Genomic DNA, 26,603 nt, shown 5'->3' with positions numbered 1-26,603 from the left:
AGCTACATCTGTTCAGACCCAACCAGATGGATAGTGTTTCTGATGCCAAGCCACTCTTGGTGCTGGACATTGAAATTCCCCATCCAGAGTACATTTTGCACCTTTGCCAATCTCAGTGCTTCCTCCACTGTTGTTCAACAAGAATAAGTGCTGAATCATCAGTCGAGGGTGAACTGTACATGGTAAACATCTGGAAGTTTCCTTGTGAGGTTTTTCATTTCTCTATCCCCAACCTTGTCTGCCTTCCGGAGACACCACTGTCTCCGTGACTCCCTTGTCCGCACCACGCTCCCCTCCAACCCCACCACACCCGGCACCTTCCCCTGCAACCGCAGGAAATGCTACACTTGCCCCCACACCTCCTCCCTCACCCCTATCCCAGGCCCCAAGATGACCTTCCACATTAAGCAGATGTTCACCTGCACATCTGCCAATGTGGTATACTGTATCCATTGTACCTGGTGTGGCTCCCTCTACATTGGGGAAACCAAGCAGAGGCTTGGGGACCACTTTGCAAACCGAGCGGAGGTGTTCTGCAATAAACAACTGCACCTCCCAGTTGCGAACCATTTTAACTCCCCCTCCCATTCCTCAGACGACATGTCCATCATGGGCCTCCTGCAGTGCCACAATGATGCCACCCGAAGGTTGCAAGAACAGCAACTCATATTCCGCTTGGGACCCCAGCCGCCCAATGGTATCAAAGTGGACTTCACAAGCTTCAAAATCTCCCCTTCCCCCACTGCATCCCAAAACCAGCCCAGCTCGTCCCCTCCCCCCACTGCATCTCAAAACCAGCCCAGCCTGTCTCTGCTTCCCTAACCTGTTCTTCCTCTCACCCATCTCTTCCTCCCACCTCAAGCCACGCCTCCATTTCCTACCTACCACCTCATTCCACCTCCTTGACCTGTCTGTCTTTCCCGGACTGACCTATCCCCTCCCTACCTCCCCACCTATACTCTCCTCTCCACCTATCTTCTTTCTCTCCATCTTCGGTCCGCCTCCCCCTCTCTCCCTATTTATTCCAGAGGCCTCTCCCCATCCCCCTCTCTGATGAATGGTCTAGGCCGGAAACGTCAGCTTTTGTGCTCCTGAGATGCTGCTTAGCCTGCTTTGTTCATCCAGCTTCACACTTTGTTACCTTGGAAGTTTCCTTGTCCATGTTTAATCTAATACCCTGAGACTTCATGGGGTCTGTGGTCAATGTTGAAGACTCCTAGGGCAACTCCCTCTTGACTGAATATGTGCCACCACCTCTGCTGGATCTGTCATGTTGGTAGTACAAGACACATCCAGGAATGGTAATGATGGTATATGGGATATTGTAAGGTATGATTTCATGTGTATGACTATTTCAGGCTGTTAATTGACTAATCTGTGAGACAACTGTCTCAATTTTGGTACTAGCCCCCAGGTGTCAGTAAGGACGACTTTGCAGTCAATAGTGCTGCTTTTGCAAGTGTCATTTCTAATGCCTAGGTCAGTGCCAGGTAGCCCATCCAGTTTCATTTCTTTGTTGAAACTTTGTAGTGATTGATACAACTGAGTGGTTAGTTAGGCTATTTCAGAAGATTGAGAGTCGAGCACATTGCTGTGGCTCTGGAGTTGCATTTTGGATAGACCAGGTGAGGATGGCAGATTTCCTTTGCAAAGGACATTAGTGAACCAAATGGGTTTGATGATAATCCACAATGGTTCAATGGTCAGCATTAGATTCCTACTTCCAGATATTTTATTAAATTAAAAATCCACCACCCACCGTGTGGGTTTCATACCTGGTCCTCAGAATATTAGCTGAGTTTCTGGATTAATAGTCTAGGTATTATACCACTAGGCAATTGCTTCCCCATTTTATCTGGCAAATGGGCTGCTTTTTCCTAGTTGGTGTCAAGTGTCTTAAGTGCTCTTGGAGCTATACTTGTCCAGGTAAGTGGAGAGCATTCTATCACACTGACTTGTATCTTGCAGTTGGCAGACAGACTTCACAAACTCTGGAGTTAAGTTACTCAATGCAGAATTCATACCAGCTAAAGGGACAGCTGGTGGCATAGTGGTAAACCACTGGTTTAATTATCCAGGGCCTAATGCACTGTTGTCTTGGGTTCAAAACTCTCCACAGCAACAAGAGGAATCTAAATTCAATTAATAAAGCTTCTGGAGTGAAAGGTTAGTCATCTGTGATGGTGACCATGAAGCTGTCACTCATCAGGAAAGTTCCAACTAGTTCACTTATATGCTTTAGAGAGGGAAATCTGTTCTTTTAGTTCACACATGCCACAAAGCTGGGTAGATCAGTGAACTGTGAGAAGAATGCAGAGATGCTGCAATATGATTTGAACAACTTCAGTGAATGGGCAAGTATATTGCAGTTGAGATATAATGTGAATAAATGTGAGGTTATCCACTTTGGTGGCAAAAACAGGAAGATGGGTAGCGATAGATTGGGAAAGGGGAAGATGTAATGAGCTCTGGGTCTCCTTGTCATCAGTCACTTAAAGTAAGCGTGCAGCTGCGGCAGTGACTATGAAGGCAAATGGTGTATTGGTATCAGAGATAGTAGGAACTGCTGGAGTCTGAGATAACAAGTTGTAGAGCTGGATGAACACAGCACGGTATATTGGTATGGTATCTGACAAAGAATGTTCTGGCTATGGAGAAAATGCAAATAAGGTCCAGCAGACTGATTTCTGAGATGGTAGGACTAGGGCATGAGCAGATACTGGATCGGTTAGGACTATGTTTACTGGGGAGATTAGAAGAATGAGGGGGATCTTGTAGAAACCTGTGAAATTCTAACAGGATCTGACAGAGTTAACATAGGAATGATATGTTCAATGACCGCTGAGCCCAGAACCAGGGACCACAGTCTAAGGATACAGTCCATTTAGGACTGAGATGAGGAGACATTTCTTTATCCAAATAGTGGTGAGCATGTGGAATTCTGTGTCACAGAAAGAACTTGAGGTTAAACATTGAATCTTTTCAAGAATGATTTAGATATAATTCTTTGGGCTAAAAAGATCAAAGTGGGCGAGTTAAAAGTGGGAACAGAGTACTGAGTAGGTTGACTAGCTGTGACCATATTGCATGGTAGAGTAGGCTCAAAAAGCTGAATGGTCTACTTTTGTTCCTATTTTCTATGTTTCTATTTATGTAACCCCAGTGTGTTAATATTGGAAGATTCAGTGATAAAATGTCATTGAATGGCAAAAGAAGATGCATGGATTCACTCCTGTTAGAAATGGTTTCTGCCTGGTATTCTTTTGGTAAGAATGCTATTTGTCTTTTATCAACAAGCCTGAATGTTTTCCAGAGATAGTAAGAACTACCAATGATGGAGTCAGAAATAACACAGCATGGAGCTGGCAGAGCATAGCAGGCCACGCAGCATCAAAAAAGCGGGAAAGTTTACATTTCGGCCCTAACTATCAACTTTCCTCCTCCTCTGCTGCCTGGCCTGCTGTGCTCCTCCAGTTCCACACTAAATGTTTCCAGATCTTGCTGCACTTGGACATGAGTATCTTCAATTACTGAGCAGGCATAATTGATGACGAGCATTGTGCAATTATCAGCAAACATTCTCCCATTCTGACTATAGTATGGATGCAGGTCACTGACGAAGTAGCTGGAGATAGTTGGACTGAGGATACTGTTGTATAAGGACATAAGGATCTGAAAGAGTTATGGCTGAGAAATGCCTAGTGTAACCCATTATGATGATGTCATACAGACTTGGTAGGAAACTAACTTAACACCAACCAAGGTTTCCTCATAGCCACTGTAACAATGTTTATCTCATGCCAGATAGCTCATAGTAAGATGAGGTTTCATCTTATAACATGGTGGCAAAAGCGTGACTCCATTTAGTTATCCCTTGCATGCTGGTAGAAGTAAATATATGAAGGATTCAACTTTAAGAAAGTTGCTCGTGCAGACAGGCCCTTTTCTGCATTGTATAAATCTATGACAGCCAGTGGCTGGAAAAGCTGATCATTTGAGAACCCTGCAGAAGAGAACTGGTGTTATGATTCAACAAAATTGAATCTACAATTGATTGTAAAAAGCATTTCAGACCTAGTAAGAGAAACTGTTTCCACACTAAGGATTCTCTGGAAATCTATGGAATGAGCTAGGAATTTCATGTATTTGGAGCATTGGTCAATCCAAGGCAGTTTTGGGTGCTGATGATCTGCAGGAGTGGTCCCAAATAAGAGTTAGCTGGAAAGCAAATGGATAGCCAAGGCTCTGAGTAAATTTGAAATCCCTGTTGAGCAAGGAGTACTTTTAGAAAAAAAAAGAAAAATCTGAAAAAAACTACAGATGCAGAAATTGCTGGAAAAGCTCAGTGGGTCTGGCAGCATCTGTGCAGAGAAATCAGAGTTAAATTTTGGGTCGAGTGACCCTTCTTCAGAACTGGTGGTAGCTAGGAAAATGGCAGTTTATATTCAAAAGATGCAGAACCTTAAAAGATTCCCTCACCTACTACTCACCAGCATTCACATCCAAAGGATCATGAGCTGCCATTTCCACCACCACCAAGCACACATTTCTCCCCACTCCCCTTATCAGCCTTCTGCAGGGACAGTTCTCTCTGGGACAACCTGGTTCACTCTTCCTTCACTCCTTGCACCCCCTCAGCATCTCCAACCCCCACCCCACCCCACCAACCCACCCGTTTCAGGGCACCTTCCACTGCAATCACAGAAGGTGTAACACCTGTCCATTTACTTCCTTTCTCCTCCTTATCAAGAGCCCAAACATACCTTCGAGGTGAGGCAATTCTTCACCTGCACTCCCAGATTCTAGTCTACTGCATTTGTTGCTCACAATGTGGTCTCCTCTACACTGGGGAAACGAAGCATAGAATGGCGAGCTGCTTCACAGAAAGCCTGCGTTCTGTCTGCAAAAATGACGCTGAGTTTCCAGTTGCCTACCACTTTTAACACACCACCCTGTTCCCTGGCCAACATCTCTTTCTCAGGCTTGCTGCAGCACTCTGGCAAAACTTGGAAACCCTGCAGCTCCCCGGACTCAATATCAAGTTTAGTAACTTTTAGGTCTTGAGCTCTCCCATGTCCCTATCCCAAACCTCACACATCAGGCTCAGGCCTTGTTAACACACAGTTGGCGTTTATTATACACAATCCATTGTTAGCCACTAACAGTCCCCACTATCAGCTATTCACCCTCCTAGTCAGATCATTATCAACTCCTTGTCTGTCCAACTGTTCTCCTTTCTCTTTGGGCTCTATCCCCACCTATTGTTTATTCCTTATCCCCTCCTCCCACCCTATCTTCTGCATATAAACCAACATTTTCCTAGCTACCATCAGTTCTGAGGAAGGGTCACCAGACCCAAAACATTAACTCCAAATTCTCTCCATAGATGCTGCCAGACCTGCTGAACTTTTCCAGCAATTTCTGTTTTTGTTATTAAAATAGACACTCTAATTCAATCATTAAAGCTATTAATAAACAGGTATTGTTGACTAGAGAAGCCATTTAAAGGCAGTGATCCTCAATTTTGCTAGTATATGTGCAGAGAAAGTCTCCAGTGCAGCAGTGCACAGTGACAGCATCATTTTACTGACAAATTAGAAGCATTAAAAGCTAAGAAAATAATCACAATAATTTGAATGATTTCACAATCATCAAAAATTATATTGCCATGAAGGCTTATTTTCACATGATGGGCCAAATAGACTGTAGAATTGGACATCTTAGGCAAAACATTCTGAAGATACAGAATTGCTTCCTAAACTAGTTACTAGATGAGAAACTGAATACTTTAATATAGTAATGTATGCATTAGAACATAGCTAATGATGTTAGAACTCACCAAGATGTAAAAGAAGCAACAGAACTTTTGATGAAGTTGTTGACAGCCTTTGACGATTATTTTAACCTAAGAACAAATAAAATTATCAAAAAAACAAAATTTAATAGAAAAGCAAGTATCCAGGCGAATCCATAGATAATTTCACAAGTGATCTGAAGATCAGCAGAAAACTGTGATAATTGAGATTTAATGTCAGGATCCTTAAGAAACAGAATTATTGTTGAAATTGCTGATGAATCTTTGTATGATTTATAATGATCAAAAGAAGATTTGACTGTAGAGTCATAGAGATGTACAACATGGAAAGAAACCCTTTGGTCCAACTCCTCCATAACAACTAGATACTCTAAATTAATCCAGTCCCATTTGTCAGCATTTGACTCATACCTTTCTTCACCCTTCCTGTTCATGTACCCATCCAGATGCCTTTTAAATGTTGTAATTGTCCCAGCTTCCACCACCACCTCTGGCAGCTCATTCCATACACTCATCACCCTCTGCGTGAAAAAGTTGCCCCTTAAGCCCCTTTTAAATTCTTTCCCTCTCATCTTTTACCTATACCCTCTAGTCTTAGATTCCCATATCCTGGGATAAAGACCTTGGCTATTCATGCCCCTCATGATTTTATAAACCTCAGCCTCCAAAACTCCAGTGAAAGTAGCCCCACCTGTTTGGCCTCTCTGTAGAGCTCAAACCTTGTAACCCTAGCAGTATGGTTGTAACTCTCTTCTGAACCCTTACAAGATTCACAATATATTTCTTATAGTAGGGAGACCTGAGTTGAATGCAGAATTCCAAAAGTGGCCTAACTAATGTTCTGTACAGGCACAACATGACTTCCCAGCTCCTGTACTCATTGCACTAACCTATAAAGGCAAGCGTACCAAATGCCTTCTTCATTACCCTGTCTACCTGTGACTCTGCTTTCAAGGAACTATGAACCTGTACCCCAAGGTCCCTTCGTTCAGCAAAGACCTTACCTTTCAGTGTATAAGTCCAGCCCTGATCAGCCTTATCAAAATGCAACAGCTCACATTTATCTAAATTAAACTCTGCTTACCACTCCTTGACCAAATAGTCAATCTGATCAAGGTTCCGTTGTAGAAAAAGGTGAGTGAAGCAGAAACCCAGTGAGCTGTTTTAACCTGGATTGTATCAAGCATCTTGGCTGTCACCAGAGCTGCACTCGTCCGAGAAAGTGGGGTATATTCCATTAAACTCCTAACTTGTGATTTGTAGATGGTGAACAACTTTGCAGAGTCAGGAGGTGAGTTACCAGCTAAAAGATTTCTAGCCTCTGACCTACTCTTGCTGCCACAGTCTTTATACAGATGAATGGTCAGAATTAGACACATTTTCCCATCCACCATCCCAGTTAAGCCTTTCCTGAAGCAGCCAGTGCAAATCCAGTAATGGCTCCTCTTTTTCTTTCTTGGCTTTGCATATATTGTTATTTCTGATTTTACCTCTCCTCCACTTGCATGATCTCCAAGCCATTACCCTTTGCTATGCACAATTAGTTTCTTGCTAGTCTGTGACTTCAATTACTTCTGTCAAGCGCAATTTAGCTGTAATTATGTGGTAGTATTATGTGAACTTACATTTGCTTCTCTAAAGGTGTAAGGTATCTGCAATTTTTCTTAGTAAAACAGTTAGGTTAAAATAGGATGGTGGAAGCTTTGCTGTAAGTTAATTTGAAGATATGTTTTCTTGAAATAAGATATATTTGATTAGTAATTGAAAATTCTTTTCACATGATAAAATTCCAACTGAAATTTTATTACAGTAATGCAAACACGCATCTTTCTGGTGAGCAGGACCTTGATTTTGATATCTTAGCAGAGCCAAGTTCATCGAAAGGACAGAAAGTCGGTGATGTCACAACTGTGAGTATTTTCATATTTTTATGGTAGCTTTCTTCAAATGGAGAAACGATACAAGTCGAGTTATTTCAATAATGTTTTATAATGTAAAATATCTGTACTGTTGCTTGTGCATTTCTGGCAACCTCTAACATTGTTATGACTAGATGAAAGGGAAAAACCGACTCCCTCTTTTTAAAATAAAAAACGAACTGAGGATACTGGAAATCTGAAAGACAAAGAAATTTCTGGAGAAACTCAGCAGGTTTGGCAGCATCTGTGGAGAGAAAGTAGAGTCATTGTTTCAGGTGCAGTGACCCTTTTCTCAGAGAACCCTAGAGTTTTGATGAAGACTCACCAGACACGAAACATTAACTCTGCTTTATTCCCTCAGATGCTGAGCTTCACCAGCAATTTCTGTTTCTACTTCAGATTGCCAGCATCTACAGTTCTTTGTTTTATTTTAGTGAACAATTTTATTACTTGTTAACCCTGAGGAAAAAAATGTTTAAGATGCAATAACAAATGCATTGAGATATAAAATTTATAAAGAGAAGAGTATTTAGTACAAAGGGAAGGTAGAAAAATATTCAGTTTAAATGGCCAAAGAGTGTTCCAGAGTTGTTAGGTTTTAACCTGAGACCACGTTAGTTTAATTAATATCTTACATCTTCAGGAGAAGTAAATATTGAAGAGATCTTTAAATTCTCCATGAATGGATTTTTCTCTAATTTGCTTCATCACTAAGTTGTGTCCCCAATTGAGGCTGAGAGAAAATGGGAAAAGAAAGGGCAAGCCTTGTCAAGTTACAGTTACAGAACCATCTTTCTGTCTGCTGCTCTGCCAAAACAGCTGCTTGAAATATAGCTCATTCATGCAGTATGTGTCAGGGCTGAATAATTTGCAGATGACTCTTATCTCCAACAAGTGAAACTCATCCATACACTTTAAAAATGTACTTCAAACAAAGGATGCAGATCTGAGCTTCATTGCTTTTTAAAATTGTTAATTTTGGCTCAAACTGTCTTTGCTTATCTCACATTGATTTCATCAAGATGGGCTAATCTTTGGCCAGCCGACTGTTACAATTATTGTATCACGTTTTTAAAAAACATTTTACGCTTTGAAATTTTCTGGTATTAAAATCAGACGATTGAAGCTGATAATTATTAGTCCATTTTTTACTACTATAGTGACAACATTATGTTAGCAACAGCAGCAGGCTTAAACAGTTTTGTCCTTCAAGCCTTCTCTTTCATTTAATAAGATCATGGCTGATCTGATTATGGGGTTAATTCCACTTTCCAGCATGCAGTCTATATTATCGATCAAAATCAATCTAATTTAGCCTTGAACGTAATTCAGTGACCCAGCTTCTGTGTCTTTGGGCTAGATAATTCCAGAGATTCACAACCTTCTGAGAAAAGAAATTCCTCTTCATCTCTGCCTGAACTATTTCTAACAAGAGGAAACATTCTTAAGTCTCTTCAGAATCTTCTATGTTTCCGTAAGGTCGCCAGTCATTCTTCTAAACTTCAGCAAAGACAGGCCTGACGTCTCAACCTTTTCTCATTTTGCAAAGCGTTCAGATTGGAACGAAGATACTGAACCTTCTCTGAACTGTGTTTCATTGCAAGTATATTCCTCCTTAAGTAAAGTGGTGTGTCTGACCAATACTTTGACCATAGAACAGTACAGCACAGTAGAGGCCCTTTGGCCCAGAATGTTGTGTTGACCTATTATCCTACTCTAAGATCAAACTAACCACATACCCTGCATTTTACTACCATCCATGTACCCATCCAAGAGTCACTTAAATGTCTCTAATGTATCTGATTCCACTACACTACCGGCAGTACATTCCACGCACCCACCACTCTCTCTGTAAAGAACCTACCAGTGACATCTCCCCTGTACCTTCCTCCAAGTAAATATTGAAGAGACCTTTAAATTCTCCATGAATGGATTTTTCTCTAATATGCTTCATCACTAGATTGTGTCTTCAAGAGAGACCGAGAGAAAAATGGGAAAAGAGAGGGCAAGCCTTCTCAAGTTACAGTTACAGAACCATCTTAAAATTATGCCCCTTCGTAATAACTACTTCCACCCTGGAAAAAAATCTCTCGCTATTCATTCTGTCTATGCTGCTCATCATGTTGTACACCTCTATCAAATCACCTCTCATCCTTCTTCGTTCCAATGAGAAAAGCCCTAGCTCCCTCAACCTTTCCTCTTAAGACCTGTCCTCCAGAACAGGCAGCATGCTGGTAAATCTCCTCTGCACCCTCTCTAAAGCTTCCACACCCTTCCTATAATGAGTTGACCAGAACTGAACAGAATATTCCAAGTGTTGTCTAACCAGGGTTTTATAGAGCTGCAGCATAACCTTGTGGCTCTTAAACCCAATTCCCCTACCAATGAAAGCCAACACGCCATACACCTTCTTAACAATCCTATCAACTTGGGTCGCAACTTTGAGGGATCTATGGACGTTGACCCCAGGATCCCTCTGTTCCTCCACACTGCCAAGAATCTTGCCATTAACCCTGTATTCTGCATTCAAATTTGACCTTCCAAAACGAATCACTTCACACTTTTCCAGGTTGAATTCCATCTTCCACTTCTTTGCGTAGCTCTGCTTCCTTTCAATATCCTGTTGAAACCTACAACAGCCCTCCACACTATTCACAACTCCACCAATCTTCGTGTCATCGGCAAATTTACTAACCTACCCTTTCACTTTCTCATTCAGGTCATTTGTAAAGATCACCAAGAGCAGAGGTCCCAGAACAGATCTCTGCAGAACACCACTGGTCACTGAGCTGCAGGCTGAATACTTTCCATTTACTACCACACTCTGTCTTCTATTGGACAGCCAATTCTGTATCCAGACACCCAAATTTCCCTGAATCCCATGCTTCCTTACTTTCTGAATGAGCCTAGCATGAGGGATTGTACTACTCCAGTGGACAGTGAGAACACAAAGATCATCACCAAAGGTGCAGCAATCTTTTCTCTCGCTTCCTGTAGCAACCTTGGGTATATCCCTTCTGGCCCGGGGGCTCATCAAATGTCTTACTAAACTCATGTACACCATATCCACTGCTGTACCTTCATCAATGTGCTTTGTCATATCTTCAAAGAATTCAGTAAGGTTTGTGAGGCAAGACCTGCCCCTCACAAAGCCATGCTGTCTATTTCTGATCAAACTGTGCTTTTCCAAATAATCACAAATACTGTCTCTCAGAGTCATCTCCAATTATTGGCCCACCTCAGAAGTAAGACTGACTGGTCTGTAATTCCTAGGATTATCCCTATTCCCTTTCTTGAACAAGGGAATAACATTTGCCACCCTCCAATCATCAGGTACTACTTCAGTGGACCATAAGGATGCAAAGATCATCACCAGAGGCACAGCAATCTCCTCTTGCTTCCCGTATGAACCTTGGGTATATCCCGTCTGGCTCAGGGGGCTTATCTATCCTCTGTCCTCTATCCTGTATCCTTTTCAACAGTATTCAAAAATGAGTTCTGAGGAAGGGTCACTGGACCCGAAACATTATCTCTGATTTCTCTTCATAGATGCTGCTAGACCAGCTGAGCTTTTCCAACAACTTCTGTTTTTGTTTCAAAACAACTGTTTGAGAGAGGAATAACTACAGGAGACTTCTGAACTAACTTCTTAACTAACTTCTGATGAAGGGTCCAGGCCTGAAACGTCAGCTTTTGTGCTCCTGAGATGCTGCTTGGCCTGCTGTGTTCATCCAGCCTCACATTTTATTAACTTCTTACCTTCTTTTTTTACCTTTCCTGACAGTCACCATCTATCTGACTGATCCTGCTATGTAATCACTTCTGTACATCTACTTGCCATCCATCTCTGTGTTGCTGTTTTTCCACCATTTTTCTCTACAGTCCCTATTTGCTGGCTCACTCATGGTGTACAGCCAGTTCCTTCCTCAGCCACTCTTTGTTATCAATCCCCTTATCATGATCCTGTAGTTTTACTTTATCCTTTCTTATTAATTATCTAAATCTTAACTTGACCAAATTCTCCTCTCATTATTTAGTTTAAAGTTGTTTCAACAGCCTTATCCTTCAGTTCGCTAGGGTACTGGCCTTAGCAAAGTTCACGTGGAGGCTGTTCAAAGATGACAGATCTCTCTCATTCCCAGATACTAACACCAGTGACCCATGAATCAAACCCCATTTGTTCCAATTATTCTGATCAACACATTCAATTAATTGATCTATTTTACCCTCAGGTAATTATCCAGTGATTATTACCTTTATGGTTCTAGTTGTTGGTGATTCTTTGTTTTAGTCCCTAGCTGTTCATTATGCCTCAGTAGGATCTGTTTCTTAGTTATATCTATGTCGTTGGTACCCACATCGATCATGACAGACCATTGCATTCCCCTTCCAATCCAAATTCCTTTCCAGCCCAAGGAGATGTCTTTAACACGGGCACTGGGCAGACAATTGGGACAGGTGGCACGATGGCTCAGTGTCTACCTCTACCGCTTCCCAATTAGGACCCAGATTCCAGATTTAGGGGATTGTCTGTGTAGAGTCTTTCCAATGACTGGACAACCAGATCTGGACACAGTATTCTAGAAGAGGCCTTACCAATGTCCTGTACAAACTGAACGTGACTTCCTAACTGCTATACCCAAAGGACTGTCCAATGAAGTCAAGCTTGCCAAACACCTTTTTAGTTACCCTGTCTATATGTGATGTAAACTTCAAAGAATTATGGTCCCTCTGTTCTACAACACAACCCAAGGCCGTACCATATTAATTCTACCCTTGTTTGTTGTAACAAAATGCAATACCTTATGTTTATCCAGATTGAACTCCATCTGCTATTTTTCAGCCCTTTGACCCCCAATTCATCAAGATCTCTTTGTAATCTTAGAAAACCTTTTTCACTGCCTACTATGCGACTAATTTTGGAGTTGTCTGCAAACCTACTAACCATGCCTTCTATATTTTCATCCAAATCATTTATATAAATGACAAACAAAAGAGGACCCAGAACTGATCCCTGTGGAACACTGCTGGTGACAAGCCTCCAATCTGAAAAGCTACCCTCCATCATCGCTCTGTCTCCAGCTGATAAGCTAATTATGCATCCAATTTGCAAGCTCACCCTGAATCCCATGTGACCTAACCCTACTAATTAGTCTACCCTGCAAAACCTTGTCAAAGGCTTTAGTAAAATCCAAATAAACAAAGTCTACTGCTCTGGATGTAAGTTTGCTCGCTGAGCTGGAAGGTTTGTTTTCAGACGCTTCGTCACCATTCTAGGTTTCCTTGGGTTGGTGATGTCATTTCCTGCGTCGGTGAGGAAAAGAACATGAAATGACATCACCAGCACAGGAAATGACATCACCAACCCAAAGAAACCTAAACAGATAAATAGAAAGCGGGACATAACACGAGCGCTTCATCAGAGGCTCACTGATGATGTTACTCAGAGTGGTGACGAAACGTCTGAAAACGAGCAAACTGAGCTGCAAACTCAGAACCTCAACCTGAGCTGCAAATCTTCTCAAAACTCGCTAAAGTCTACTGCTCTGCCATCATCTACCTTTTTGGTAACTTCCTCAAAACACTCTATCAAATTTGTGAGACACAATTTTCCTCGCACAAAACCGTGCTGACTGTCCCTATTCAATCTTTGCCTCTCTAAAAGTCCATAAACATGATTTTTTTTATTATCACCTCCAACAATCTTCCACAGCCAAAGTCAGACTCGCAGGTTTATAATTCCCTGATTTCTCCTTACAACCTTTGTTTACCAAAAGGTACAACATTAACCACCCTCCAGTCATCAGGCATCTCACCTGTAGTTATAGATGATGCAAAGAGTCTTGCAATTTCTTCCCTTACTCCCTGCAATATTCTGGGATACACTAGGTCGGGTCTCGGAGATTTATCCACTTTTCTATTCTCTAAGGCTTCCCAAACTAGTAAAAACACAGTAAACAGTTCCCCAACATAGTAAAAACTGACAAGAAATATTCATTGAGTATCTCTCCCATCTCCTGGGGTTTAACACAAAGATGGCCTCCTTAATCTTTGAGGCCCTACCTTATCTCTAATCGTTCTCTTGCTCTTAATTTACTTGTAAAATCACTTTGCATTATTGTTAAACTTATCTGTCTTATCTTAACCTTATGCTATCTCATATCCCCTCTTCGTCTTCTTGATTGCTTTCTTAAGAATACCCCTACACTCTTTATATTGATTAAGAGATTCAATTGAACCAAGTTGTCTATATCTAAAATAAGATTCTCTTTAATTCATGACTAGAACCTCAATACCTTCATTCGTCCATTGTTCCTGAATCTTACCAGCCTAACCTTTCACTCTAACAAGAACGTAATGCCACTGAATTCTCATCATCACACTCTTGAATGCCTCCCACTTGTCAGATGTCCTTTTACCTGCGAACAGTCTACTCCAATTAACTTGTGTAAGTTCTTGTCTCGTACTGTTAAAATTTGCCTTACTCTAATTAAAAATGTTAACTGTCACGGAAGGCTAATCCTTTCCATAACCATTTTGAAACTAATAGAATTATCATCGCTAGACCCAAAATGTTCCCCCACTTTAACTTCAGTTACCTGCCCTACCTTATTGCTCGTAAGAAGGTCCAGTTTTGCTCATTTTCTAGTAGGAGCATCCAACTATTGACAAAGACAATTTTCTTGAACACATTTGACAAATTCTTCACCATCCAAACCTTTAATACTATGGCAGCCCCAGTCAATGTTTGGAAAATTAAAATTGCTGATTGTTACTACCTTATTATGCCTACATATACCTGAGGTCTCTGTACATATTTGTCTCTCAATCACCCTGTTACTACTGGAGGTGGGGGAGGTGGCTGCAGAACAATCCCATCAAAGTGATCTTTCCTTTCTTATTTACAATTTTTACCTATACATTTTCACTGGATGATTTTTCAGAAACATCTTCCCTAGTTACAGCAGTAATATATTCCTTAATCAAAAATGACACCACCCCCATCCCCCTTTCTTGCCTCCTTTCCTATCCTTCCTTTAACATTTAAAACCTGGAACATGGAGCTGCCAGTGTTGTCCATCTCCCAGCCAAGTTTCTGTAATAGCTATGACATCCCAATCCAATTTTCTAAAACATGCCCTGAGTTCATCAGCCTTGCCTCTAAGACCCTGTCCATTGAAATAAATGCAGTTTCGTTCTTCAGAGTTACTACATACTCTGACTCTCACTTGTCTTTCTTTTCTAATTTTCGTGCTCTCTTCACATTCAGAACCTTCCCCATCAATCCTTCCATTTATGCTGCTACTTAGAATTCCTCCACTCCCCCTCTCTGTCAGTATATAGTCTCCCTTAATAGAATGAGCAAATCTCCCTGCTAAGATGTTAAATTTGCAGGTTCTCACCACGTCTAATTGGGTTTCCTCCTGGTGTCCAATTTCCTCTCTTGGTCCAAAGATTGTGTAGGTTAGGTGAGTTGGCCATGTTAAATTGCCCTGTAATGCCCAAGAATGTGCAGCCTAGGTTGATTAGTCACAGTAAATGCAGGGTTATGAGAATAGAGTGGAGGGTTGGATCTGGGTCTAATGCTCTTTGAAGGGCCAGTGCAGACTTGATAGGCTCATTGGCCTCTTTCCATTGCCAGGATTCTATGGTTCTACAATGTAACATTCAGAACACATCCTCAGCTGCAGAGAATAGTAATCTAAACTTTCTATCTACTGCTACATTTCTTTCTATTCCCCCCCTAACTTGAATGTAATCCTGAATCATAGTGCTGTGGACATGTATTCATATTCCCTGCAGTCCCTGTTCTTTCCATTCAGACTGCAAGAAGCTGTAAAATAGCAAGTGTTACAGCTCTTTTAGAGCTGCTGGATCTCTGAAGCTGTCTCCCCAGTAGTAACATACTCCTTTCCCAGACCACGGAACAAATCTGAAGTAACTGGCCTCAGGGATGTGACTGTCTCTTGGAGCAAAGATCCAAGCAACGATTCCCAACCCTGATCCATTACAGTGACTTGTCGCTTAGACTCTAGCACATCAAATATAGTCTGGATTTCCTCATGCCGCAGACACTTTGAGGGTATATTTTTGCTTCATAGTTAAAATTGAACAGCACAATATCAAGCTCTCAACTTTTAAAAAGCACATTATTGTTAAATGATTACTGGAGGGGTAGCACTGCTAATTAAGAATGGCATTTGTTCAAGATATCAGATATAGAATTGCTTTGGGTGGAGATGAAGAATAGTAGAGGAAAGAAATCAAAACTAAGAGTGGTCTGCTGAACCCTAATAGTAATTATAATCTAGGACAAAGTACACAAGAAGAAATAGTGGGTGTTTGTGAAAAAAAGAGATGTAATAATCACGCGTGGCTTCAAACTACAAACTGAGAAAAAATAGATAATGTGGTCCGTCAGCTGGAAAAATCACATTGACAATAGTAGAACAGGAGCTCATAGAAGGTTTTCAAGACAGTTTCTACAGCAGCACATTCTGGAACTGAGTAGAGTGCAGGATTAATTTGGTATTATGTAATGCAACAGGAGTAATTAATCAACTCTTGGTAAATGTACCCCTCAGTAGAAATGACTGCACAATGATTGAATTTTACACCCAGTTTTAAAGGGAGAAGATTAGGTTTGGTATCTCAACCTAAATAAGGGCAGTTTTTTCCCATGCGATAGGTGAGCTAGCAGAAGTTAACTGGGATACTGGGCTAGGCAATAGGTCAGTAGAGGCAAAGCAATGGATTTTTAAGGGGTTATTTCAGAATACCATGTTTATTGGGTTGTTTCAGAATGCGATAGTCCTATTATAAAGTAAAAATTTGAAGAGAATGCTTACCATCTGTACTTAACAAAAAAGGTTAAGGAAAAGAAAGAGTAGGGCCTATCAGGGATAGCATAGGGAACTTGTGTGTGGAGTCTGAGGAGGTAAGGGAAGCCCTAAATGAGTTTTTTGCTTCTGTCTTTACGAAAGAAACGAACTTTATAGTGAATGAAACCTTTGAAGAGCAGGTGTGCATGCTGGAATGGATGGAGATAGAGGAAGCTGATGTGCTGAAAATTTTGTCAAACATTAAGATTGACAAGTCGCCAGGCCCGGATCAGATTTGTCCTCGGCTGCTTTGGGAAGCGAGAAATGCAATTGCTTCGCCACTTGCGAGGATCTTTGCATCCTCGCTCTCCACTGGAGTCGTACCTAAGGGCTGGAGAGAGGCAAATGTAATTCCTCTCTTCAAGAAAGGAAATAGGGAAATCCCTGGCAATTACAGACCAGTAAGTCTCACGTCTGTCGTCTGCAAGGTGTTAGAAAGGATTCTGAGGGATAGGATTTATGACCATCTGGAAGAGCATGGCTTGATCAAATGCAGTCAACACGGCTTTGTGAGGGGCAGGTCATGCCTCACAAACCTTATCGAGTTCTTTGACGATGTGACTAGAAAAGTTGATGAGGGTCAAACTGTGGATGTGGTGTATATGGACTTCAGTAAGGCATTTGATAAGGTTCCCCATGGTAGGCTCATTCAGAAGGTCAGGAGGAATGGGATACAGGGGAACTTAGCTGTCTGGATACAGAATTGGCTGGCCAACAGAAGGCAGCGAGTGGTAGTAGAAGGAAAATATTCTGTCTGGAAGTCAGTGGTGAGTGGTGTTCCACAGGGCTCTGTCCTTGGGCCTCTACTGTTTGTAATTTTTATTAATGACTTGGATGAGGGGATTGAAGGATGGGTCAGCAAGTTTGCAGACGACACAGAGGTTGGAGGTGTCGTTGACAGTATAGAGGGCTGCTGTAGGCTGCAGCGGGACATTGACAGGATGCAGAGATGGGTTGAGAGGTGGCAGATGCAGTTCCACCTGGATAAATGCGATGTGATGCATTTTGGAAGGTCGAATTTGAAAGCTGAGTACAGGATTAAGTATAGGATTCTTGGCAGTGTGGAGGAACAGAGGGATCTTGGTGTGCAGATACATAGATCCCTTAAAATGGCCACCCAAGTGGACAGGGTTGTTAAGAAAGCATATGGTGTTTTGGCTTTCATTAACAGGGGGATTGAGTTTAGGAGTCGTGAGATCTTGTTGCAGCTCTATAAAACTTTGGTTAGACCGCACTTGGAATACTGCATCCAGTTCTGGTCGCCCTATTATAGGAAAGATGTGGATGCTTTGGAGAGGGTTCAGAGGAGGTTTACCAGGATGCTGCCTGGACTGGAGGGCTTATCTTATGAAGAGAGGTTGACTGAGCTCGGACTCTTTTCGTTGGAGAAAAGGAGGAGGAGAGGGGACCTAATTGAGGTATACAAGATAATGAGAGGCATAGATAGAGTTGATAGCCAGAGACTATTTCCCAGGGCAGAAATGGCTAACACGAGGGGTCATAGTTTTAAGCTGGTTGGAGGAAAGTATAGAGGGGATGTCAGAGGCGGGTTCTTTACACAGAGTGTTGTGAGAGCATGGAATGCGTTGCCAGCAGCAGTTGTGGAAGCAAGGTCATTGGGGTCATTTAAGAGACTGCTGGACATGCATATGGTCACAGAAATTTGAGGGTGCATACATGAGGATCAATGGTCGGCACAACATCGTGGGCTGAAGGGCCTGTTCTGTGCTGTACTGTTCTATGTTCTATGTTCTATGAAAGCATTAACCTTCAGGAAAGATTTGTGGCTGTGTAAAAGTGGCAGGCCAGATGATTGTTAGAATGTAAAGAATGATAGAGAGTGACTTAAAAAGTTAATTATGAAATAAGAAATTAGAGTATAAGAGGGAACTAGTAAGGAATGTAAAACAGGTAGCCAGGGTTTCTACAATACTTAAAAATGAACAGAGTAAGTGAATGATAATCATTTAGGGAGTGAATTTGGGGAGTTAATAGTAGGTAGTAGGAAGTGACGGATTAAGTGAACAAACTCTTTCTGTCCTCACTATAGAGGACTCAAAAAAGTTCCTGTACCCACTATACATCAGAAGGTGGAAGAGAGAAAGTAACTTAGTGAAATTGCAATCATGGAGGAAGTAGTACTAAGCAAACATGTGGACCTGTGGGCTGACAGGTCTGCAGGTCATTATGTAAGACTATAAGATATAGCAGCAGTGTTAGGCCATCCAGTCCATCAAGTCTGCTCTGCTATTCAATCCTGGCTGTTACTTCATTTTCTGGTTACAAAAGAAGTAGGTAATGAGCTAGCAGATGTACTACTCTTCATTTTAGCTATGGAAAATGTTAACAAAGAAAGAAAAAAACACAATGAACTAACGATGACTAGGTTTTTTGGGCAGGAAGCAGTTTTGCTTTGGAAGCTGTTGGACTAGGCTTATTTGATTTTGCAGTAGTATCAAGCAAGATATACAATCCTCTGGGTCTATACACAATCCATCATTGAAAGGTTTCCTGAACTCCTGGTATTTGTTGTTGAAATGGTCATCAGTCTGAAAAATCACAATTCTTTTTTTAATTTACCTCTTAATTATGTCTTCTCTATCAGTGTATGAGTGGAGGTTCATATTCAGAGAAAATCGGGCTTAGATCATGATCTTGATCAGATGGGCCAAGGGCCGAGGAGTTGCAGATGGACTTTAATGTAGATAAGTGTGAGGTGCTGCATTTTGGAAAGGTGAATCAGGGCAGAACTTATACACTTAATGGTAAGGTCCTGGGGAGCGGTAATGAACAAAGAGATCTTGGAGTGCAGGTTCAGTGTTCCTTGAAAGTGGAGTCACTGGTAGACAGGATAGGGAAGAAGGCATTTGGTATGCTTGTCGTTATTGGTCAGTGCATTGATTATGGGTGTTGGCGGGGTTGGGGGTGGGCCATGTTGCAGCTATACAGGACATTGGTGAGACCACTTTTGCAATACTGCTTACAATTCTGGTCTCCCTGCCATAGGAAGAATGTTGTGAAACTTGAAAGGGTTCAGAAAAGATTTACAAGTTGGACGGTTTGAGCTAGAAGGTGAGGCTGAATAGGCTGGGGTTATTTTCTCCGGAACGTTGGAGGCAGATAGGTGACCTTGTAGAGTTTTAAAAATCATGAGGGGCATGGTTAGGGTGAATAGCCAGGGTCTTTTCCCCAGAGTGTGGGAGTCCAAAACTAGAGGGCATAGGTTTAAAGTCTGTACGCAGAGAGTTGTGAGAGCATGGAATGCGTTGCCAGCAGCAGTTGTGGAAGCAAGGTCATTGGGGTCATTTAAGAGACTGCTGGACATGTATATGGTCACAGAAATTTGAGGATGCATACATGAGGATCAATGGTCGGCACAACATTGTGGGCTGAAGAGCCTGTTCTGTGCTGTACTGTTCTATGTTCTATGTTCTATGTTCTAAAGTGAGAGAGAAAAGATTTAAAAGGGACTTAAGGGGCAACTTTTGCATGCAGAGGGTGGTGCATGTACAGAGTGAGATGCCAGAAGAAGTGGAGGAGGTTGGTATAAATATGACATCCAAAAGGCATCTGGATGTGAAAATGACAGGGGGTGTTGTTTAGGATATCTGGTCGGCATGGACAAGTTGGATCGAACAGTCTGTTTCCATGCTGTGCAGCTCTGTGACTCCACGGCTATTTTAATTAGATTGAATTGTAGCTTATCAACGTTCTTCTAAAGTTAATGACAATTTGTTAATCTTTGTTTAAACTTGGTATCCAAACTTTGCTGTTTTTAAAGTCTAGATAGCAATTTTGAGGGTTGTTGAATGTTTGTTTTGTGTTGCAAATCCAGTGATAGTATGGCTAATTTGATTTGGCTTTCCCTCCATTGTAATAGCAAGAATGGAGGATAACCTGGTGAGTAAGAAACAGGAAATACAGGATAATAAAATGTGAGGCTGGATGAACACAGCAGGCCAAGCAGCATCTCAGGAGCACAAAAGCTGACGTTTCGGGCCTAGACCCTTCATCAGAGAGGGGGATGGGGAGAGGGAACTGGAATAAATAGAGAGAGAGGGGGAGGCGGACCGAAGATGGAGAGTAAAGAAGATAGGTGGAGAGAGTGTAGGTGGGGAGGTAGGGAGGGGATAGGACAGTCCAGGGAAGACGGACAGGTCAAGGAGGTGGGATGAGGTTAGTAGGTAGCTGGGGGTGTGGCTTGGGGTGGGAGGAAGGGATGGGTGAGAGGAAGAACAGGTTAGGGAGGCAGAGACAGGTTGGACTGGTTTTGGGATGCAGTGGGTGGGGGGGAAGAGCTGGGCTGGTTGTGTGGTGCAATGGGGGGAGGGGACGAACTGGGCTGGTTTAGGGATGCAGTAGGGGAAGGGGAGATTTTGAAACTGGTGAAGTCCACATTGATACCATATGGCTGCAGGGTTCCCAGGCGGAATATGAGTTGCTGTTCCTGCAACCTTCGGGTGGCATCATTGTGGCACTGCAGGAGGCCCATGATGGACATGTCATCAAGAGAATGGGAGGGGGAGTGGAAATGGTTTGCGACTGGGAGGTGCAGTTGTTTGTTGCGAACTGAGCGGAGGTGTTCTGCAAAGCGGTCCCCAAGCCTCCGCTTGGTTTCCCCAATGTAGAGGAAGCCGCACCGGGTACAGTGGATGCAGTATACCACATTGGCAGATGTGCCGGTGAACCTCTGCTTAATGTGGAATGTCATCTTGGGGCCTGGGATGGGGGTGAGGGAGGAGGTGTGGGGACAAGTGTAGCATTTCCTGCGGTTGCAGGGGAAGGTGCCGGGTGTGGTGGGGTTGGAGGGCAGAAATGGTTCTTTGTCTGATTGTCTCCTGACTTGAGATATTAACTCTGTTTTATTCCCAAAGGTGCTGCCATACCTGCATTTTCTGTTTTTGTTCTAGTTATTCAGGGCATTGATGAGTTCGTGTTTTAAAACGTGTGCAGTTTTGGTCTCATTATTTAAAGGAGGATATCAATGCATTGGAGGTGGCTCTGAAGAGGTTTACTACATTGATACCTGGAATATGTGGGATTGCATATGAGGAAAGTTGAACAGACTGGGCTTGCTTCCACTGGAGTTTATATGAGTGAGGAGTGACATAATAGGAATGTAAAAGATCTTGAAAGGCCTTGACAAAGTTGATGTGGAAAGAATTCTTTCTCTTATGTGTCAGTCCAGAACTGGGGTGGCCACTGTTATAAAATTAGGCCTGCCATTTCAGGACAAAGATCAGAAGAATTATTTTTCATTTTTTATATATAGTTCTAAAATGCAGTGTAATATTACATAGAAAATCACAGCTTTTTTGTGTATTGCAAGTTACAACAAATGGCAAATGAATATGCTTCAGTAGACCTCCGCCCACCCACCCTCCTGCAAAAATTCCATCCCCTATTCCCAATTCCTCCGCCTCCGCCGCATCTGCTCCCACGATAAGACATTCCACTCCCGCACATCCCAGATGTCCAAGTTCTTCAAGGACCGCAACTTTCCCCCCACAGTGATCGAGAACGCCCTTGACCGCGTCTCCCGTATTTCCCGCAACACATCCCTCACACCCCGCCCCCGCCACAACCGCCCAGAGAGGATCCCCCTCATTCTCACACACCACCCCACCAACCTCCGGATACAACGCATCATCCTCCGACACTTCCACCATCTACAATCCGACCCCACAACCCAAGACATTTTTCCATCCCCACCCCTGTCTGCTTTCCGGAGAAACCACTCTCTCCGTGACTCCCTTGTTCGCTCCACACTGCCCTCCAACCCCACCACACCCGGCACCTTCCCCTGCAACCACAGGAAATGCTACACTTGCCCCCACACCTCCTCCCTCACCCCTATCCCAGGCCCCAAGATGACATTCCACATTAAGCAGAGGTTCACCTGCACATCTGCCAATGTGGTATACTGCATCCACTGTACCCGGTGTGGCTTTCTCTACATTGGGGAAACCAAGCGGAGGCTTGGGGACCGCTTTGCAGAACACCTCCGCTCAGTTCGCAACAAACAACTGCACCTCCCAGTCGCAAACCATTTCCACTCCCCCTCCCATTCTTTAGATGACATGTCCATCATGGGCCTCCTGCAGTGCCACAATGATGCCACCCAAAGGTTGCAGGAACAGCAACTCATATTCTGCCTGGGGACCCTGGTATCAATGTTGATTTCACCAGTTTCAAAATCTCCCCGTCCCCCACCGCATCCCTAAACCAGCCCAGTTCGTCCCCTCCCCCCACTGCACCACACAACCAGTCCAGCTCTTCCCCTACCCCCACTGCATCCCAAAACCAGTCCAACCTGTCTCTGCCTCCCTAACCTGTTCTTCCTCTCACCCATCCCTTCCTCCCACCCCAAGCCGCACCCCCATCTACCTACTAATCTCATCCCACCTCCTTGACCTGTCCGTCTTCCCTGGACTGACCTATCCCCTCCCTACCTCCCCACCTATACTCTCTCCACCTATCTTCTTTCCTCTCCATCTTCGGTCCGCCTCCCCCTCTCTCCCTATTCATTCCAGAACCCTCACCCCATCCCCCTCTCTGATGAAGGGTCTAGGCCCGAAACGTCAGCTTTTGTGCTCCTGAGATGCTGCTTGGCCTGCTGTGTTCATCCAGCCTCACATTTTATTATCTTGGATTCTCCAGCATCTGCAGTTCCCATTATCTCTGATGCTTCAGTGATGCTACTTGATAGTAGACTATTAGCCAGGGCATTCCGACCATGTAGAATGCCTGGCCAACCTTTACTCTCCTCTCGGACACGATGTTGGAACTACTAATGAGATAGTCTCAAAGAAGCATTTTGCTCGGGACTAGGAGTCATGGATTCTGTTTTAAATGAAGGATTGTTTACTTCTGTATTTATTATATGTCAGGAAAAGTGTATTAATAATTAATCTCTTGTTTACTTGATGCTGGCAATTTTTTTCTTAGTTGTAGATGGGAGCTGCTATTCCATTTAGTGAATTAGTAAAACCCTTTTCAGAAAAAATATTCAACTTATTTGGTAGTGCACTTTAAATTTGTGATCCCAAGATGTGAATATAGCATTCTGAATTATGAAACTACAAGTTACCCACTTACAGTATGTAATTTTAAATTAATTTAATGAAATTGACCAAACAAACAAAAGGTTTTATACTTCGCGATTTGGTCTCCGACATCTCAGAATTGAACTTTTCCTATTTGTGCAATAAGTTTGGACCTAAATTTATTATTTAGTTGTTGAGGTTTGGTTATTTAAATATATACCAAAAGATAACAATGTGTAATGAACACATGACTTAGATTAATTATATTGGAAGCACTTAAGGATATTAAATGTGAGTAATCACTCTTTTCAAAGGCCTTACTTAAAGCTATTAATTTGTTCATGCAGAATGACTTCTGAAAAACATTTGGCAGAGAATGAAACTGGTTATTAGTTTTCTTTATTACTTGCATAAATGTTTCCAGCTCTAAATTAAAGTTTTGTTGTTTCAAAATGTTCATTATGGATTATTTATGAATCTTTTGAATGGATTGATGACAAAGACAGTAAATTTAGCTTTAATACAAATAAGATTTGACTAATACTGATTACATGTATGTGTTGGTTGCCTTACTGTTGTATTTCCTTATTTGATTTCTTTTTGTTTGTTTTACACTATTTTTCTGACTATTATTTTGCAGTTTTCACTTCTGAAAAATTGGAGCTTGCAGCTGGTATGTTGAATTGTTGTTATTGTTCAATATTTTAAAATTCTTGCATATGTTTTTATCTATTCAAATAATGTATGAACATTTGGCTAATGACAAAATGTTTTAGTTTGTCTGCAAGGGTAAATATTGACATCAACTCTGAATTACTCTTAAGACTCATGTTTAAATCTTGCTTCTTCACACAAAGTTTAAATTTTCTTAAGGTTAAATTTTAATCTCCTGAACCAAACATGAGCATAGATTATGTTAATCAAAAAGCCATTGTAACAACAGCTTGCATTTATATAGCATCTCTAATGCAGTTAAGTGTCACTTATGGTAATATGAGTGTTCAAGTAGAAACGTTAATACTGAGCAAAATATATTTGGTGTTGATATGTTCTGTCAAAGAGAAGTATCTTGAGGAGAAACTAAACAGCTGAAGAAATGACTATTGACAGAGCAACAAAAGAACCTGGGGATGGATAAAGGCCAGAGTTAGATGGAGGCAGTACGAGAAAGGTTGTAGGGCTTGAAGAAGTTACAGAGCAAAGGAGGACAGAACCTGTGGAGGGATTTAAAGGTGAATGAGGATTTTTAAATCAATGCGTTTCTGTGAGCCAATGCAATTTAGTGGGCATAGGAATGAATGTAAATGTGACTTGTGTAAATTGTGAAATGGACAGCAGAGATTTAAGCTTAAGGCAAGTCAGAAATTCTAATACCTCAGCTTTTATCAACTTCTTAGTAAATTTCATTAAGAATAGGTCTCGTGAGAGCCATTTTATAAGTTGCTTTCTCCTTTCGTTCCACTGCAGTGTGACACAGGGCTTCCCAACTTATGTAAAAAATTCCTGATCTACTTAGCGTCCCACAATTTCTTTCAGCATATCACATTAATATTTTCACCCTTTTAATGTCCAACCTTTGTTAAAAACGTCCAAACTATAATTCTCATAAAGTCTCACCGTAATGGGTTGCAAAAACACGAAGTTTTCACTTTGGCAGGAAGAATTGTATTTTGATGTACACTAAGGCATACAAAGCTATGGCCCATGGTAGAAAATGGGATTAGGACAGTTAGGTGGCTGCTTTTGATTGGTGCAGACATAATGGGCTGAAGCACCATTTTCGGTGCTGTATGACTCTGAATAAAGAAGCAGAGCATTACCCTAAATAGAGAGTGATTACAGAATTCTGAGGTGCAATGTGATTTAGTGGTTTACTGAATTGGATCACAAAAATGAGTCACAGGCAGTAATTAAGAAGGCTGATAGAATGTCATCTTTTGTTATGAGAGGAATTGAACATAACAGTAAAGCTGTAAGGCTATATTTGTATAAGGGGCATTAATGAGACCACATCTTGAATACTATGAGCAGTTTTGGTTTTCTTATTAATGGAATGATGTAAATGCATTGGAGGCAGTTCAGAGGATTGATTCCTGGAATGCATGTGTTGTCTTATACGATTATAAGATGTAGGAGCCTAAGTAGGCCATTCATCCCATCAATCCTATTGTGTCGTTCAATAAGATCACTTCTGATCAGAAAATATTCAACCCACTTTCCTTTTCTCCTTGATTTCCTTACTGATTAAAAATGTCTACCTCAGATTTGAATATTTTAAAGGACCCAGCCTCAACCGTCCTCTGTGGTAAAGAATTCCATATGTTCACCACTCTCTGAGAAAACATATTCCTCTTTATCTCTGTCTTAAATGGGTAGCTCCTTGATTTGAGATCATGCCCTCTGGTCCTAGATTCTCCCACAAGGGGAAACAACCTCTCTGCATTCACCCTGTCAAGCACCATAAGAATCTTGGATTAGATCTCCTCTCACTTTCCTAAACTCCAGTGACTACAAGCCCAATATTCTTGACTTCTTATCATAAGAAAATCCCTCTATATCCAGGATCAACTTAGCAAACCTTATCTGTACAGTCCCCCGATCTTTCTGAGATAAGGGGACCAGAACTGTTCACAATATGCCAGTTGTGGTTACACCAAGTGCCTTCTGTACTTTTCAGAACTATAACTATAGTTATAGTTAGTTTTTTTTAATTTATATACACCATTCCCTTTGAAATGCATTCCATTTGCCTTCTTATCGCCCACTGAATTTAGATGCTTACTTGATTTGAATTTTGCACTAGGACCTCCACATCTCTCAGGGCTGCTGCTTTCTGCAGTATTTCTCCATTTAAATAATATTCAGTTATCATTTGAGGAAAGTTTAAGAGAGAATTTAGAAGAGTGAGGGATGTCTTGATTGTGGATACTGAATGGACTTG

General features: G+C 41.9%; 1 protein-coding gene across 7 annotated transcripts in view; it reads left to right on the top strand.

The window, feature by feature from the left end:
- Window positions 1–26,603, top strand: part of sanbr (SANT and BTB domain regulator of CSR) — a 147,987-nt gene that overhangs the window by 81,882 nt on the left and 39,502 nt on the right. For all 7 annotated transcript variants that reach the window (XM_048536884.1, XM_048536888.1, XM_048536881.1 and 4 more), the window contains 2 exons: window positions 7,626–7,725; window positions 24,303–24,335. In XM_048536884.1, coding sequence (XP_048392841.1) covers window positions 7,626–7,725; window positions 24,303–24,335 — 133 coding nt within the window. The remainder of the gene's footprint in view (window positions 1–7,625; window positions 7,726–24,302; window positions 24,336–26,603) is intronic.

This window comes from Stegostoma tigrinum, chromosome 9 (genome assembly GCF_030684315.1).
Source record: "Stegostoma tigrinum isolate sSteTig4 chromosome 9, sSteTig4.hap1, whole genome shotgun sequence".
Lineage (NCBI taxonomy): Eukaryota > Metazoa > Chordata > Chondrichthyes > Orectolobiformes > Stegostomatidae > Stegostoma > Stegostoma tigrinum.
Note: the sequence above shows the minus strand (reverse complement) of the source record. Positions and strands in the feature narration are given on the sequence as shown.